General features: G+C 55.0%; 1 protein-coding gene across 2 annotated transcripts; it reads left to right on the top strand.

The window, feature by feature from the left end:
* The first annotated feature begins 414 nt into the window (after positions 1-414).
* On the top strand, positions 415-14,178 carry SV2A (synaptic vesicle glycoprotein 2A). Of its 2 annotated transcripts, XM_074318517.2 has the most exons (14): positions 426-556; positions 4,203-4,227; positions 4,391-5,128; positions 6,356-6,536; positions 7,308-7,459; positions 7,563-7,696; positions 8,344-8,433; positions 8,675-8,785; positions 8,967-9,055; positions 9,674-9,838; positions 10,051-10,184; positions 11,014-11,220; positions 11,783-11,942; positions 12,335-14,178. In XM_074318517.2, the coding sequence occupies exons 3-14, from the start codon at positions 4,507-4,509 to the stop codon at positions 12,516-12,518; spliced, it is 2,229 nt and encodes a 742-aa protein (XP_074174618.1). In that variant the 5' UTR covers positions 426-556; positions 4,203-4,227; positions 4,391-4,506; the 3' UTR covers positions 12,519-14,178. The 2 variants fall into 2 exon arrangements, with proteins under 2 accessions (XP_088655703.1, XP_074174618.1); XM_088799577.1 differs by having other exon boundaries at positions 415-556; positions 4,203-5,128.
* The last annotated feature ends 50 nt before the right edge of the window (positions 14,179-14,228 follow it).

The following is a 14,228-nucleotide window of genomic DNA, read 5'->3' as shown; positions in this document are numbered from 1 at the left end:
AGCACTCGGACTTGGGAGAGGGTTGTGGGAGAGGAGTTTGGCTGGGAGCAGTGGAGAAGGGGAAGGGATGCGCTCTGAAGGCAGCCAGAGCCCCTAAAATATGTGGGTCCTGCCATCCTGGGACTGGGGCGCTAAGGAGGGGGCTGCCTCATTCACCACCTCCCTTTCTGTCTTCCCACTTGTCTCCCGAGATCACTCTTTCCTTAGTCCCTTTCATCTTTTACTAGGAAGGGGCTGGGAAAGGCTGTGTGTCATCTCCAGCTGTCCCTGTGACAACCCCCCTGGCCCTTCATCATTTTTCCCTGGTGCCCTGAGTCCCTCCCCATTCCTTTTTCCTTTTGCCCTCCCCACCCCCCAACAATGGTCTCTCCCGATGCTCAGCGGCGCTGGGGGTGGGGTGGGGTGGGGTGGGGGAGGCGGGGCTCGGAACGTGGGGGGGGGGGCAGGTCTGCATTGCCGCTTCCCCGGGTACCCGGAGCAGTCGCCGCTGCCGCCAGCCCCGCGGCCGGGACCCAGCCCCCACCCGGGACTCCCTTACCCCGGGGACCCAGCCCAGGTGAGACCCTTCTCTCAGTCCCTCACCTCCACCCCGCCCGGGACAGAGGCATCCTTGCCTTGCAGCCATTTTATCCTCCGATGCTTCGCTGGTGGGGAGGGTGACGGTCCTCGCTTTAGGGGTGAGGGGATTGATGGTGATTTGAATGAATATTTATTTTAGTTGCCGAGTGTGTGTGTGTGTGTGTGTGTGTGTGTGTGTGTGTGTGTAGGAGGGGTGTTTTTCTCTACCTTAGCCAAGTCCCTGCTACCCTCATCTCCTCCTCAGATACTGACGGGGGGGGGGGGGGGGTGTTAGGTGGAATAGGATTCACTCAAACTCCAATCCCCTCCTCACCTTGGCGGACCCCCCCCCCCCATGAGTGATAAATGACCTTGGCTGAGAATGGATGCTGCCTCAGTCTGCTCGGCTGGACTTGGACGGGGGCAGTGTTGGAAGGGCAGGTGAAGGAGGGAGGGAAGGGGAGTGAAGAGTGGAAATGCTGGGTAGATAGAAATGGTAAACCACCAAACCACCAAGGTTGGGGGCACGGGTGATGGCTCTGGAGGCAGTTGCCCCGTGGTGGGGGGAAGGGTATTGAGAGATGATGGGCACTTGTCCAGAAGCAGGACGAAGGCTGAGGGGGGGCGCTGAGAATCCGTTCTGTCGATCGTAGGGGCTCAGCCCTTACGGCAGAGCGGAGGCGGATGGGGGCGGGGGTCGCCCCGCTGGTGGGGGCGGTCTCTCAGCCTGCGCGTGTGGAGGTCTCCTCCTGCGTCGCTGCCTCTGCCCTCTGGATTCCTCCGTGTGCATTCTCAGTTGACACCTTCCCCCCCCCCCCCAGAAGTGTGGATGGTCCATCTTCCTAACCCTGGGGTCGGATGTAGGTGCAGCCCTGGCTGTCCTGGGGTGGGGGCTGAGGCTCAGTCACCCAGCTGGGGCCGAGAGGGGTGCTCCAGCACCTACTCCCTCATCATACCCCCATCTCCTCCTCCGTGGATGTTTTGATAAGTGGCTGCTGCTTAATGACCTTGTCGCCTGGGCTAGCGAGGCCTGGGGAGTCTGGGTGGGTCCCAGAGGCAGGGGCTTTGATTGGGCGGAGGGGCCTTGTGGACCCTCCTCTTATCCAGGGACGAGTGAGTTGTCCTGAAAGGCAGCATTTGCTCAGCAGTCCGGGTGGCCCACTCCTCTCGGCGGAGAAGCTCCTGGGCACGTTTTCCCTGTCAGCCTTAAAGGGCTGTGGAACCCTGAATCTTGTCTCCTTTTGCCTCCACGTCTCTGTCTTCTTTCTCTCCCACAGGCTTAGCCACCCTGTGCTGCTTTGGGGGCTAAAAATAGCACCACTTTCTCACCAGCTCAAAGAATGTGTCTTCCTTCTCTCCTTCCTGACCTCCTGGGCTGGTTGGCCCTGGGGGAGCTGGCTGTTGAGACTGCACATCCTGCTGTGGCTCTGGGGGCCTTCTCCACCCTGCGTGTACCCTCAGGGTGTTAACAGACAGAGGGTCTGGCTCCTGGTGGATCCTTCTGCCTCCTTCAGGGTTTCCGGTGAGGGAGAGATCCTAGCTGGGAAAGAAAGAAGAGGACAGCAAATTTTCACGCAGTGAGGGGATTCCATAGTTCCCTCTCTTTCGTGGGGGATGGTTTGGGCCCTGTCCACAAAGGAAAGAAGGTGACATAGGGGTCAGTGGTTTTGGTCATCGAGGTCCACTGCTCACATCTGTCCTGAGGGGCTAAGGCTCTGCTTGCCAGTGCTTCTGTCTGAACTACATAGCATTACTTACCCCCTTCTCCCAGGGTGTGTGTGTGTGTGTGTGTGTGTGTGTGTGTGTGTGTGTGTGACATTTAATGCAGGCCTTGGATGGGTAAGAGCAGAAGGAGGCCGGATATTTTTAGGGGAAGGATCTCTGACGAGAATCTAGTCGTGCTTCCTCTGCTTTTATGAAGGAAGTGGGGGGTCCTCCTATGCCTCCCTCTGGAGGATGTCTTTTTTTGGGGGGAAACGCAAGGCCCCCTTCATTCTACACCAGCCTCCTACGCAATGCGGTATTTGTGGACTCCTTTTCCCTTGACTCCTGGAGGAGGAGCAGGAAAGATCGAGGGGGATTAGGAAGGGAGGCCGTGGAGGAAAGAGTGTGACTGTAAACCTTAGAGCCCTCCATGTTGGAAACGTGTGTGAGCAGCCATCTCCTTTCCCACCCCCACCCGTGAAAGGGCGCCCGCCCATGTGTGGTGTCCTGAAGGCAAGTAGTAGCAGCCAGCCACGCCTCTGTCTCAGCTTTTGATCTGCCCTCTTTCCGGTGACCTCAGGTTCCAGGTCTCCTTTTTTTGAGTCTTTCCTCATTTGTCTGGCTGGAGACCATGTGCGCCCAGCTGCTGGAATCAGTTTGAGCACAGACAGACGGGTCTTTGGAAGTCTTGTTTTGGGAGGACACTGGGTAACAGCGTCCCAAGTTTGATCCCTTGCCGTTCCCTGGTTGCTTCCTGCTTCTTTCACATTTTGTCAATCTAATAAGAAGGAAGGAAACTAATTCATAGAGTATTTACTCTGAGATTCAATCTTCACGTGGACTTGGAGCAAGAGAGATTATTACCCCCAATTTAAATACAAAGACACTAAGGCTTAGGGAAGTTCAGTAACCTGCCCAAGCTCAGTTGGTAGGGAAATATTACGTTGGTGCAAAAGTAATTGCGGTTTAAAAGGTTAAAAATAATTGCGAAAACCGAAATTACTTTTGCACCAATTTAACAGCAGAACTAGGATTTCAAGTTCGCTTGCATAACTGTTGTGTGCTTTGCACAGGACCAGCTCTCTCCTTGCCTGTACCCCTTTATTGCTGCTCACCCTAGAGAGCACCCAGAAGTGGCTTTTATTCTGGGGTCTATCATTATCACCACAAAGAGCAATAACGAATATCTCCTCATCACTTTTTATGCGCCAGGTACTATACGGTAAGGAGCTTAAGTGACACATTATGTCACTTAATCCTTACTTTCCCCTTCTTTAGTAAGAGGCACCGAGGCTTGGGGTGTTCCGTGGTCACTTAGCTAGTAAGTGCTGAAGCAGGACGTCAAACCCAAGCCTGCCTCGGGTTCAGAGCTTTTGCCCACTGAGCTATGTTGGGAGAAGACCCCTCCTTGGGAGGCCTATAACCATGGGACCTGAGGAGAGCACTGTGGGAGCTCCACCTTCAGACACCATCAGTGGACTGAAGGCGACAGGTTGGACGATGCGCTGCTCCTTCTACACATTCTCCCCCAGCTGCACCCTCAGGGAGAGGCACAGACCAGACTAGAGTAGGGAATTCTGGTTTCTCCTAGTTCCTGTTTTATTCTTTGCAGGTTGGTGGTAAAGGAAGGGGTCTGATATTGAGGTGGGGGAGAAGGGGGCGTCAGGAGAAGAGCTCTATGTAGGTGACCATGACTTGGGAGCAAATCCCATGGGTCTAGTCTCCAAGGTCAAAGTAAGGGGTTTATACTGAATGACCCTCAGTTGGCCCCAACAGTCATCTCTTTTTACTGAGTGTGGCCTTGAAGCAAGGAGGCCATCTCTGTACCACGTGGCACGGGGGGGGGGGGGGGGCGGCCTCTGGGTTGAGGGGCTCTGGGTTGGCCGTCTTTACCATCTTAGGCCTCACAGCCTCCTTTTTCTCCCTCTTATTTTTTCTAGATCTCCAGAGGCACCTGGAAGAGAAGTAGGTGGCCTTTCCTGAGTTATCCTGGCTCCCCAGCTTAGCAACCCCCAAGCTGGCTCCCCCTCCCTTTCCCTATGCGCCCAACTGAACGGGGTGTAGGCCGAAGCTCCTCTCCCTCCTTTCTCCTGGCCAAGTCCTATTTTCTCCTATTCTGTGCCCAAAGATACTTGAACGCATTTCATCTAAGTAACTGCGGGAAGGGTCTTTCTGCCGCCGCCGGTCCTTGAGCAAAAGCTGCGGAAGGAGCAGGGAGTGGGGGAGCTCCGGTGAAGCCCCGTCATGGAAGAGGGCTTCAGAGACCGGGCAGCTTTCATCCGTGGGGCCAAGGACATTGCCAAGGAAGTCAAGAAGCATGCAGCCAAGAAGGTGGTGAAGGGCCTGGACAGAGTCCAGGACGAATATTCCCGAAGATCCTACTCCCGCTTTGAGGAGGATGACGACGACGAGGACTTCCCTGCCCCTGCTGATGGCTATTACCGTGGGGAAGGGACCCAGGATGAGGAGGAAGGGGGCGCATCCAGTGATGCCACCGAGGGCCACGACGAGGATGATGAGATCTACGAGGGGGAATATCAGGGCATCCCCCGGGCAGAGTCTGTGGGCAAAGGCGAGGGGATGGCAGATGGGGCCCCCCTGGCTGGAGTGAGGGGGGGCCTGGGTGATGAGGAGAGCCCCCCTGGGGGCCGGGGGGAGGCACAGCGGAGGAAAGAACGGGAAGAACTGGCGCAGCAGTATGAAGCCATCCTCCGGGAGTGTGGCCATGGCCGCTTCCAGTGGACACTCTACTTCGTACTTGGTCTGGCGCTGATGGCTGACGGTGTCGAGGTCTTTGTGGTGGGCTTCGTGCTGCCCAGCGCCGAGAAGGACATGTGCCTGTCTGACTCCAACAAAGGCATGCTGGGTAAGACACCTCGGAGGCACTCAGCCCCGTCCTGCCCCAAACTCTGGAGACACCCCTGCTCCTGAGAACTCCTGCCCTCCCTGCTGGGCTCCCTAGGACCCTGCCCTCAAGATGTCTCCAGAGGGCTCAGGGTTCCTCTGCGCGGTGTCCCCTTACACACACCCTCCTCTTGGGGTTGCGTCACAGTGAGGCTGTTGGTGCAAGAGGGGCTCAGGGGAGGACAGCTGGGCTGGGGCTTGGCTGGTGGTTGGGTGGTGGTCTGCAGAAGGTGGCTGTGTGGGGGAAGGGACCCCATTTAATGTTTCTTCAGAGCCTCCCTCTTGTGTTCCTGCTCCCTTTCCCTGTTTGGGGCGACAAGAAGTCAGTATCCCAGCTCCCTAGGTTAAATGGGAGGGTTGGTTTGGGGTGGTAGGGGTTGGGGAAGAATCTGGGGCCCACCTTCAGCCAGAGAAGCTGCGCACACTGGCTCTTGATCAGCCTTGGGAGTGGTCAGGAGCCAGCGAGTGGTCTCCGATTGCCCTTCCTGATGGGGACCCTGAGGGACAAAACCCCTAGACTCCCTCAGAAGGGATCTCGGTCTTGCTCTGCCACCAAGTTGTTATGATTTGGGCAGGTCTCCTTTCCCTGGGGCTTGGCCTTGGGCATGCGCAAAATGCAGTTTGGAGTAGATGATTTTCAAGATTAATTCCAACTCTGAATTTATGAAAGAAGTAAGAAACAGGAAAGTTTATGACCGGGAATACTGGCGCTGCAAGGAGTGAAGGATGGATTTTGTGGGGAGGATTTCCTGGAGGCGTGAAGAACTGGAGCTGTTTCCTGGGGGACATGAGACACCTCCTGGTGTCAAGGCAGGGAGGGGGCAGGGACCCAACGAGGGTCTGGGAATCTAGGCAGATCCATTCCTCATTCCAGGCAAGCCAGAAGTGGGAGTGTTGTGTGTGACAGACAGCCAGAGAGTGAAAATTGAGAGGGAGAGGAAGCGAGAATTCTGGGGTTCTCTCATATCTGTATTCCCGCCTTTGAACCCCCAGCCTGCAGAGATGACCTTCCATCTTTGCTCACACAATTCAGCTTCTCTCACTTGCTCTCATCTCTAGGTAGACTGAGCTTCTAGAAGTCTTTCAGATCCTTGATTCATCTGCTGTATTTTCAGCTCACTTTATGTTTGGCCAGTGGGAGAACTGAAGAGTGTCTGCTCATCCCCTCTGCCTCTTTTCCTCCTTCCAGGTCTCATTGTGTACCTGGGCATGATGGTGGGGGCCTTCCTCTGGGGAGGGCTGGCTGACCGGCTGGGTCGGAGACAGTGTCTGCTCATCTCGCTCTCGGTCAACAGCGTCTTCGCCTTTTTCTCATCTTTCGTCCAGGGTTACGGCACTTTCCTCTTCTGCCGCCTCCTTTCTGGGGTCGGGTGAGTGTCTGCATCCTAAGGCCCTGGAGGGCAGGACTGTGCCTTGGGCACTGTCACATCTCTAGGCCCCTGCACAGTGCCAGGCGCACCAAATGCACTTCCAAGTATGTACAAGCGGAATGCATCCTTGCTGCTCCCACCATCTTCAGGCCAGATTCTCCCTGTCCAGGACCTGTCTGCTGCCTTTCCAGAATGCCATTCCGTGACCGGTTCACCCCTCCCTTTAGTTCCGTTCTGAGCCTGGCTCCGTGAAGAGGCCTGGTGGGTCTCAGCCTCACCTCTGGGCACCTGTGGACCCTCGAGTTACCCCCTTCCCAGAGGCTACATATTTCCTGCATTTGACAGCAGACCTTGCTAATACCCACAGCTGCCCGAACTCTGAAGCCTTGACCCCGCGCCCCTTTTCTTTACTTCTACCTGAATGTACTCTCTCCTCGTCTCCAAGCTCTGTTCTGGCCTGCTCCCTTATACCTGCCCTCAGACTCTTCTCTGGTCCTTTCCGGGGCCAATTTTCCCTTTTTCTGTAATTATCTTCCCTCCCAGATTCAGTGTTTGCTCCTTCCTTTTCCCTGAGACCCGTCTGGCTGGTTCCCAGGGTCCCAAGGATGGACGCCTGATGGCTGGCTGGTGGCGAGCTGGTAGGGCACTGAGTGTGAGGAGGAGTCTTTACAAAGGTCTGGAAGAGGAAAGGGATTTGGGGACCCAGAGCAATGGGGCAGGGGATCGGGAATGTGGCTGTTTTCCAATGCTGAATTCTTGCACACCCTCTAGGATTGGAGGGTCCATCCCCATTGTCTTCTCCTATTTCTCGGAGTTCCTAGCCCAGGAGAAACGTGGGGAGCACCTGAGCTGGCTCTGCATGTTCTGGATGATTGGTGGGGTGTATGCAGCTGCTATGGCCTGGGCCATCATCCCCCACTACGGTGAGCAGCCCCCAGGGAGTGACCCCAGGCTGTCCTGCGCTCCCTGTGGTGGGAACCCCCAGCCTGTGGCCTCTCTGCTGACTTGGTGACTGTCCCCTGACAGGGTGGAGCTTTCAGATGGGGTCTGCTTACCAGTTTCACAGCTGGAGGGTCTTCGTCCTTGTCTGCGCCTTTCCTTCTGTGTTTGCCATCGGGGCTCTGACCACACAGCCTGAGAGTCCCCGCTTCTTCCTGGAGGTGACGGGGCTGGGGCCGGGACTGGGCTGTGGGGAGGGAAGCAGGGGCTCCTGTGTTCAAACACCGCTGTGGGTTGGGTTGGATCCTATATGGTGCCTTCCTTCCTGGCAGGGTCCATTCTCGGTGGGACTTTCTCTTATTTCCTTTGTTTGAAACGAATCTCCAGAAAGGTTTTGTGGGTGGAGAAACCAGGGGACCTGCTCAACCATGGGTGGCTTAAAATTTTACTGGCGGGGGCCCTGGCCCTGACTTTACAGCCCCAGAGAAGGTTCTGCTCTCTCACTTCCCCATCCAACTATATCTTAGTCCAGCCAGGCTAACATCCTGCCCCTTCTCTGACTACACACTTGCTCACCACCATCATTTGTCTTGTTTTTAGTTTTTTCTTTCCATTGTACCAGGGGAATCCCTGGGACCTATGCTTAGATTTGTCTCCTGGACTCCCCCCACTCTTGCCCAAGTCTGATTATATTTTACGGTGCCCGCACTTAGGGCTCTTTCAAAGTGGGTGATGGATGTGCCCATAGGTCAGCGGTGGGGCTGGGAGCCCGTTTGTGTCCTGTGACTCCAGGTTGGAGGTCGGGGGTCTATAACCCGGGCTCGAGGAAGGGCTCATCTGGATGTGGGGGTTCTGTCTGTGGCTCTAGAATGGGAAGCATGATGAGGCCTGGATGGTGCTGAAGCAGGTCCATGACACCAACATGCGAGCCAAGGGGCATCCTGAGCGAGTCTTCTCAGTAAGCCACCACCCTTCCCACCTCAGTCCTGCAAGCTGCTGCACCCCGACCCCCTCCTGGCCCCTCTCCGGATAACCCCCCACCTTCCCAGGCGTCTCCAGCCACACTTGCCTCAGCGACATCTCTCAGGGCACCCTCTCCACCCCTGCCTCCTATTTTGCTGCTGCAGGAGACACTGACGCACCTGGAAGGGGGTGGAAATACAGACTAAGTGACTGCTCACCCCTTCTCTTGACCGCAGGTAACTCACATTAAGACGATCCATCAGGAAGATGAGTTGATTGAAATCCAGTCAGACACAGGAACCTGGTACCAGCGCTGGGGCGTCCGAACCTTGAGCCTGGGAGGGCAGGTAATGGTGGATTGGATGGTGGGGAGAGAGAAGGGGCCGGGAGAGGTGGACAGGAACGCAGGGCTCGAGCCTGTGTGTGGGGGGGTGGCTGAACTGCAGGGAGGTGGTAAGGCAGAAACATGGGGAGCTGGGGCTGCTAAAAGTCAGTGTAGCCACTGTCTGACTCTTCTGTTCCGTGTAGGTTTGGGGGAATTTCCTCTCCTGTTTCGGTCCAGAATATCGACGCATCACTCTGATGATGATGGGTGTGTGGTTTACCATGTCGTTCAGGTGAGGAGGTGGGTGGGTGTGTGGTGTGTGGTGGACGTGATGGTGTGGGTTGGGAGAGAGATGGAGAAATGGAAAGGAAGGGGGCGGATCATGAGGGACGGTGCTGTCCAGACCCCCTTCGATCCTGCACCCTGCTTCTCTGCTCCATTCATTAATCCAACAAGCTTGTATTACAAGCTGAGCAGTACTAAGCTTCTCTTGTGTGCCAGGCACTGTGCTGGGCTGAAAGAGATGTGGCCCCAGGGAGTTTCCATCTCAGCCAGGGAGCTAGACAAAACCAGCTGTAAGGCAGCGTGATGAGTGCCGCGTGGGGGCACAGGACAGGGGCTTCCCAGCCCAGATGTGGAGTGGGGTGGGGATCTGAGTCCTGGAGGATGAATGGGTGTCAGGCTGAGGGTGGGATGGGGAAAGTGTTTTAGCAGAGGAAGAGCAAATGACTGGGAGACAGATAAGAGAGTACGGTGGAAGGGTTACAAGGACCACACCAACTGGTGAGGGACGAGGCTGGAGAGGTGAGCAAGGTCCCCACATGGGCTGATCTGCAGGCTACCCCTCACTCTGGACCGCCTGGGGCCAGTCTCTGAGCCCTGTCTGATTCCCTCACCCTTGACTCCTCAGCTACTATGGCCTGACTGTCTGGTTTCCCGACACGATCCGCTATCTCCAGGCGGTGGACTACGCAGCCCGCACCAAAGTGTTCCCTGGGGAGCGTGTGGAGCATGTGACTTTTAACTTCACCCTGGAGAATCAGATCCATCGAGGAGGACAGTACTTCAATGACAAGTATGCGGGGACCTTTATGCTCCTCTCCTCCCATCCCTTTGACCTGTGTCTCTTTTATGTGTCTGGGAGCTTTGAGACGAGGTACTTTGGGGCAAGGACCTGTGGTCCCTGCTCAGTGCCACAGCGTCCTGTGACCTCATGTAGGGCAGGGCCTTGGAGGAGGGGGTGAGGAGGATGGGGAGCCCCTGTGGTCATCCTGGCCTTCCTTCCAGGTTCATCGGGCTGCGCCTGAAGTCTGTGTCCTTTGAGGACTCCCTGTTTGAGGAGTGTTATTTCGAGGACGTCACATCCAGCAACACGTTTTTCCGCAACTGTACATTCATCAATACTGTATTCTACAACACGGGTAAGGGAGGGGGCGTGGCCGCTGGATGTCAGACCTAAGGGTCGGGTGGGCCGTGAGGAGGGGTCCCTGGCTCAGGGCCCTCACGCAGAGCTCTCGGGAGCCGTGGAGGAAGGCAGTGTGGGGGCCTCTAGTTCCCACCAGTAATCCCACAAATCTAATGGAAATTGAAATTGAGTTAGAATATCTGACAAAAATATCAAGTTTCTTTGCCTGGAATTAAAACAACTTACTGCAGTGGTATTAATGCACTTTTGAAGGGGGCAAAAGTCATTCAAAGAGGGTCCTTAGGAAAAATAATAAAAGGACTATTTGGTGGGGAAAAGGTTGGGAATCATTGCATTAATCCACTTCTTTAACAGTGATTCTCAGACTCCATGCACATAAATGCTGGCATTAGAGGGGGTTTCTCACTTCTAAATGGTATCCTGGGTGAGTTTTTCCCACCTCGCAGGAAAAAATAATGGACAGGACGTTTCAAGGATTTTAAATATTTTTTTTTTCAGTAATTTTCCCAAAACCATGGCCCTGCTGTTGTTTGTAATCAGCAGGGAGGGGAAAAAAAAAAAAAAAAAAAAGAACGGGAAGCAGACTATTCATGAGAAAACTTGGAAACAACCAGTCACACTGTTTCGTTGGATAGACGACCGATATTTTCTGCTGTAAAGTTTTCTAGTTCTTATGGTGATGTTATTTGACGTTTTGCAATGAGTGCCCTGAACCATTGTGAGTCCCCACTGCTAAACCCGGCAAAGGCAGAACTGAGCTGTAAGCAGTACCACCTCCCTCTGTCACTTGACGTGACTGCCGCCTGTCTTGGCCTCCACCCCAGACCTGTTTGAATACAAGTTTGTGAACAGCCGTCTGGTGAACAGCACGTTCCTGCACAACAAGGAGGGCTGCCCACTAGACGTGACAGGGACAGGCGAGGGTGCCTACATGGTGTACTTCGTCAGCTTCCTGGGGACGCTGGCTGTGCTTCCCGGGAATATCGTGTCTGCCCTGCTCATGGACAAGGTCGGCAGGCTCCGAATGCTTGGTAAGCGGGGGAGGCCGGGCTGTCGTGTGGCAAGTGATTGGGGGGCCAGCGCATGGGACTGTCAAAGGCTTCTCACCTCAGTGTGTGGAAGAGCTTAGCCAGAGAAGCTTCTCTCTCATGTCTTCTGCTTAGGGGGTGGCAGCAGGAAGAGGAGGGGCCTGGACCTGAAGCTTCTCTGGGGGGTAAAGGAGGTGGGGGGGTAGTAAGTGGTTCACGGCACAGGCTTTCAGGATATTGGGCAAGTTCCTTAACCTCTAGGAGCCCAGCTGTCTCATCTGGAAAATGGGGGTGCCTCCTAGGGTTGACATATTAGATCAATGCACGTAAAGCACCAAGTTGACTGGCCCATAGCTGGCGTTAAAGAAGTGGTTGGAAGTGACATTATTAATAAGAAAAAAATTATAAGGGAGGCTGGGGATGAGTGAAATGCTGTCCTTTTGGGTACCTTGGGAAAAAGAGTCTCATTCTGGGCTGCCCTCAACGCCAGTTCATGGGACAGGGTGGGTGGTGGATGGTTCCTTTGCAGACAGGCTCATGTCGCTCTCTCCTTTCCTGGCTCCAGCTGGCTCCAGCGTGATGTCCTGTGTCTCCTGCTTCTTCCTGTCTTTTGGGAACAGTGAATCAGCCATGATCGCTCTGCTCTGCCTTTTTGGAGGGGTCAGCATTGCATCCTGGAACGCGCTGGACGTGTTGACTGTCGAACTCTACCCCTCGGACAAGAGGTAGTTGGATTGTGTTGGGGGGCACGGCAGCAGGTTGAGGGTCTAGAGGTTAGGGGAGAAGTGGGGTGAGGAAGGGAGGCTGAGTGGGAAAAACATTAGGGCTAAAAGGATACACGTTCCTATTGAGTTTCTCCTCTAAGAGCTGGTAGCTTTTGCATTCACTCCTTGACGTCTTAACTATTCATCTTTCGGTCTCCTTTCCCATTGGCCTTCCAATTTATCTACATTCCCTGATGTGCGTCCCTCCCCTCTCTGGCTGCCCTCTCGGACACGCCTGCCATCTCTCCTTCACTTCCCCATGCCCGCCCTCCCCCCACAAACCCTCCCATGCCTCTTTCTTTGTTTCCCACCTTGCCTGGCCCACCGTGCTGCACTGGGGGACCCCTGAACAGGACCACAGCCTTCGGCTTCCTGAATGCCCTGTGTAAGCTGGCAGCGGTGCTGGGAATCAGCATCTTCACGTCCTTTGTGGGTATCACCAAGGCGGCTCCCATCCTCTTTGCCTCAGCTGCCCTTGCCCTCGGGAGCTCTCTGGCCCTGAAGCTGCCCGAGACCCGGGGGCAGGTGCTGCAGTGAGGGGGTCCCTGGGGCTTCGGGGTGGCAGGCACACTGTGAGACCAACACTTCTTCTCCCTTCTCCCTGCCCTGCCATCCTGGCCCCCAGAGCCCTCACTCCCCACACCTGTGTTTGGTGTCTTAGCTGTGCGTGCGTGCGTGTGTGTGTGTGTGTGTGTGTGTACGCACATGTATGTGACCCTGTGGGCAGGGACGACAGGGAAAGCTCCATCATCCCAGCTTTGGGATGCAGTTCTACTTCCCACCTCCTATCACCCTCGACTTTGCACAAGAGAAGGCTTGGCCCACCCTTCTCTCCCAGTGTTAGTGATGGGCCCTTGCTCTTCCCCGCTCCAGGGGCCCCAGAACATGTTTCCTGCCTCCCCCTTTCCCTCTGCCTAGGCCCTGGTGAAACCATGAGCTTGTGGTTATACTGGGGGCTGGGGCTTGGTGTAGACCATGGACCAAAAGAACTTTACCTTAGAGTGGAAGGTGTGCCCTGTCACACCTCCTGTTGGATGCTGGGGGAGTAGCAATAAACCTCAGCCCCCTGGCCTCCACTTCCCCTTCCATTTGGGCTTAAGAGGCCTGAATTTTATGGAATTAGCTTTCTGATTCTTAATTATTTATATATTAAGTTCTGAGGCAGCTCAGCAGGACTGTGTGTGTGTGTGACTATGTGTGTATACTTACATATGTGTGTGTATGTGCCATGGGCGGGGGTGTCACTATACTGTCCTAAAATACAAGCTAAGGGTAATGTCAATGGACACACACACAACCCTGCCTCCCATGGTACCCCCCCTCCCCCATCTTGTTTCTGTGCCAGGCCTGGGAGGGAGGAGCCCTAGGCCCGGCTGGGGTAAGAGTCCCACAGTCTAGTGAGATCTGAGGGGACCTCCCCTCCTCTCAAGAAACACAGGCCTCCTCTGGAGAGGCTCCACCCACTATAGCACAGACAGTAACAGCACAGCTGCTCTCTCACCCCCAGCCTGTCAGCTTGTCCCCTCACAGGCAGGGGGGCAGGGGAGGGAAAGAAACCAGGCATATGGTCAAACCAGCAGATCCAAAAGCACAAGGAGCTGGGGCAGGGGCCCTCCCAGCAACTAGAGCGGAAAGAGGTTGGGTAGTAAGCCAGGGGCCCCAATGCAGGGACCAGAGCCTCAGTTGCCCCATCTCACCCTTTCCACACAATAGCCCCTGTAGGTTAAGCTGCCCCTGTCCCACACTATCCGTATGGCTGCTTTCTTTGGTGTCCCCCTCCCCCCAACTGTAGCTGTGATGTGTTGTAGTTTTTAGCTGTTTGTAAAATGTTAAAAATTAAAAGGAAAAAAGTGAAAACAACAAAAAAAGAAAATCCAAATTCACCTTCCTCCTGCTGCGTCTGGTGCCGCCACCCTATGGTCACTCCCTCCATTTTGTAACACTGAACCAGGTGGTGACTGTTTAAGTCCTTGGTGTCTGCTCAAAGGACTGCCTTCTCCTCCAGTGCCCAGTGTATGTGTGTGCCCTTTCCTCACCCTTCACTTGCTGGACGCAGCCCTCTCCCCTGCACCCCTGGAGGGACCATCCATCTCCCTTGTTCTCCTGGGGAACCCTAAACCCAACTCTGTTGATGTGAAAAATGAAATGAAAAATATTGATGAAAAATAAACAGGAAACAAATCCTTAAAATCCAAAATGGCTGTCTGCTTCTTTGCCTCTCCACCTATACCCAACTCTGTTCTGCCT

This window comes from Rhinolophus sinicus, chromosome 7, assembly GCF_057876585.1.
Source record: "Rhinolophus sinicus isolate RSI-liver-muscle chromosome 7, RSI-T2T, whole genome shotgun sequence".
Classification (NCBI taxonomy): Eukaryota; Metazoa; Chordata; class Mammalia; order Chiroptera; family Rhinolophidae; genus Rhinolophus; species Rhinolophus sinicus.
This window is presented reverse-complemented; position numbering and strand designations above follow the sequence as displayed.

Excerpts from the sequence above, each read along its gene's own strand:
- SV2A (XM_088799577.1), top strand. The coding sequence starts at position 4,507 with ATGGAAGAGGGCTTCAGAGACCGGGCAGCTTTCATCCGTGGGGCCAAG. Across the intron at positions 6,537-7,307 it reads CGCCTCCTTTCTGGGGTCGG|GATTGGAGGGTCCATCCCCA; the intron begins GTGAGTGTCTGC and ends CACACCCTCTAG. Across the intron at positions 8,434-8,674 it reads ATCCTGAGCGAGTCTTCTCA|GTAACTCACATTAAGACGAT; the intron begins GTAAGCCACCAC and ends TCTTGACCGCAG.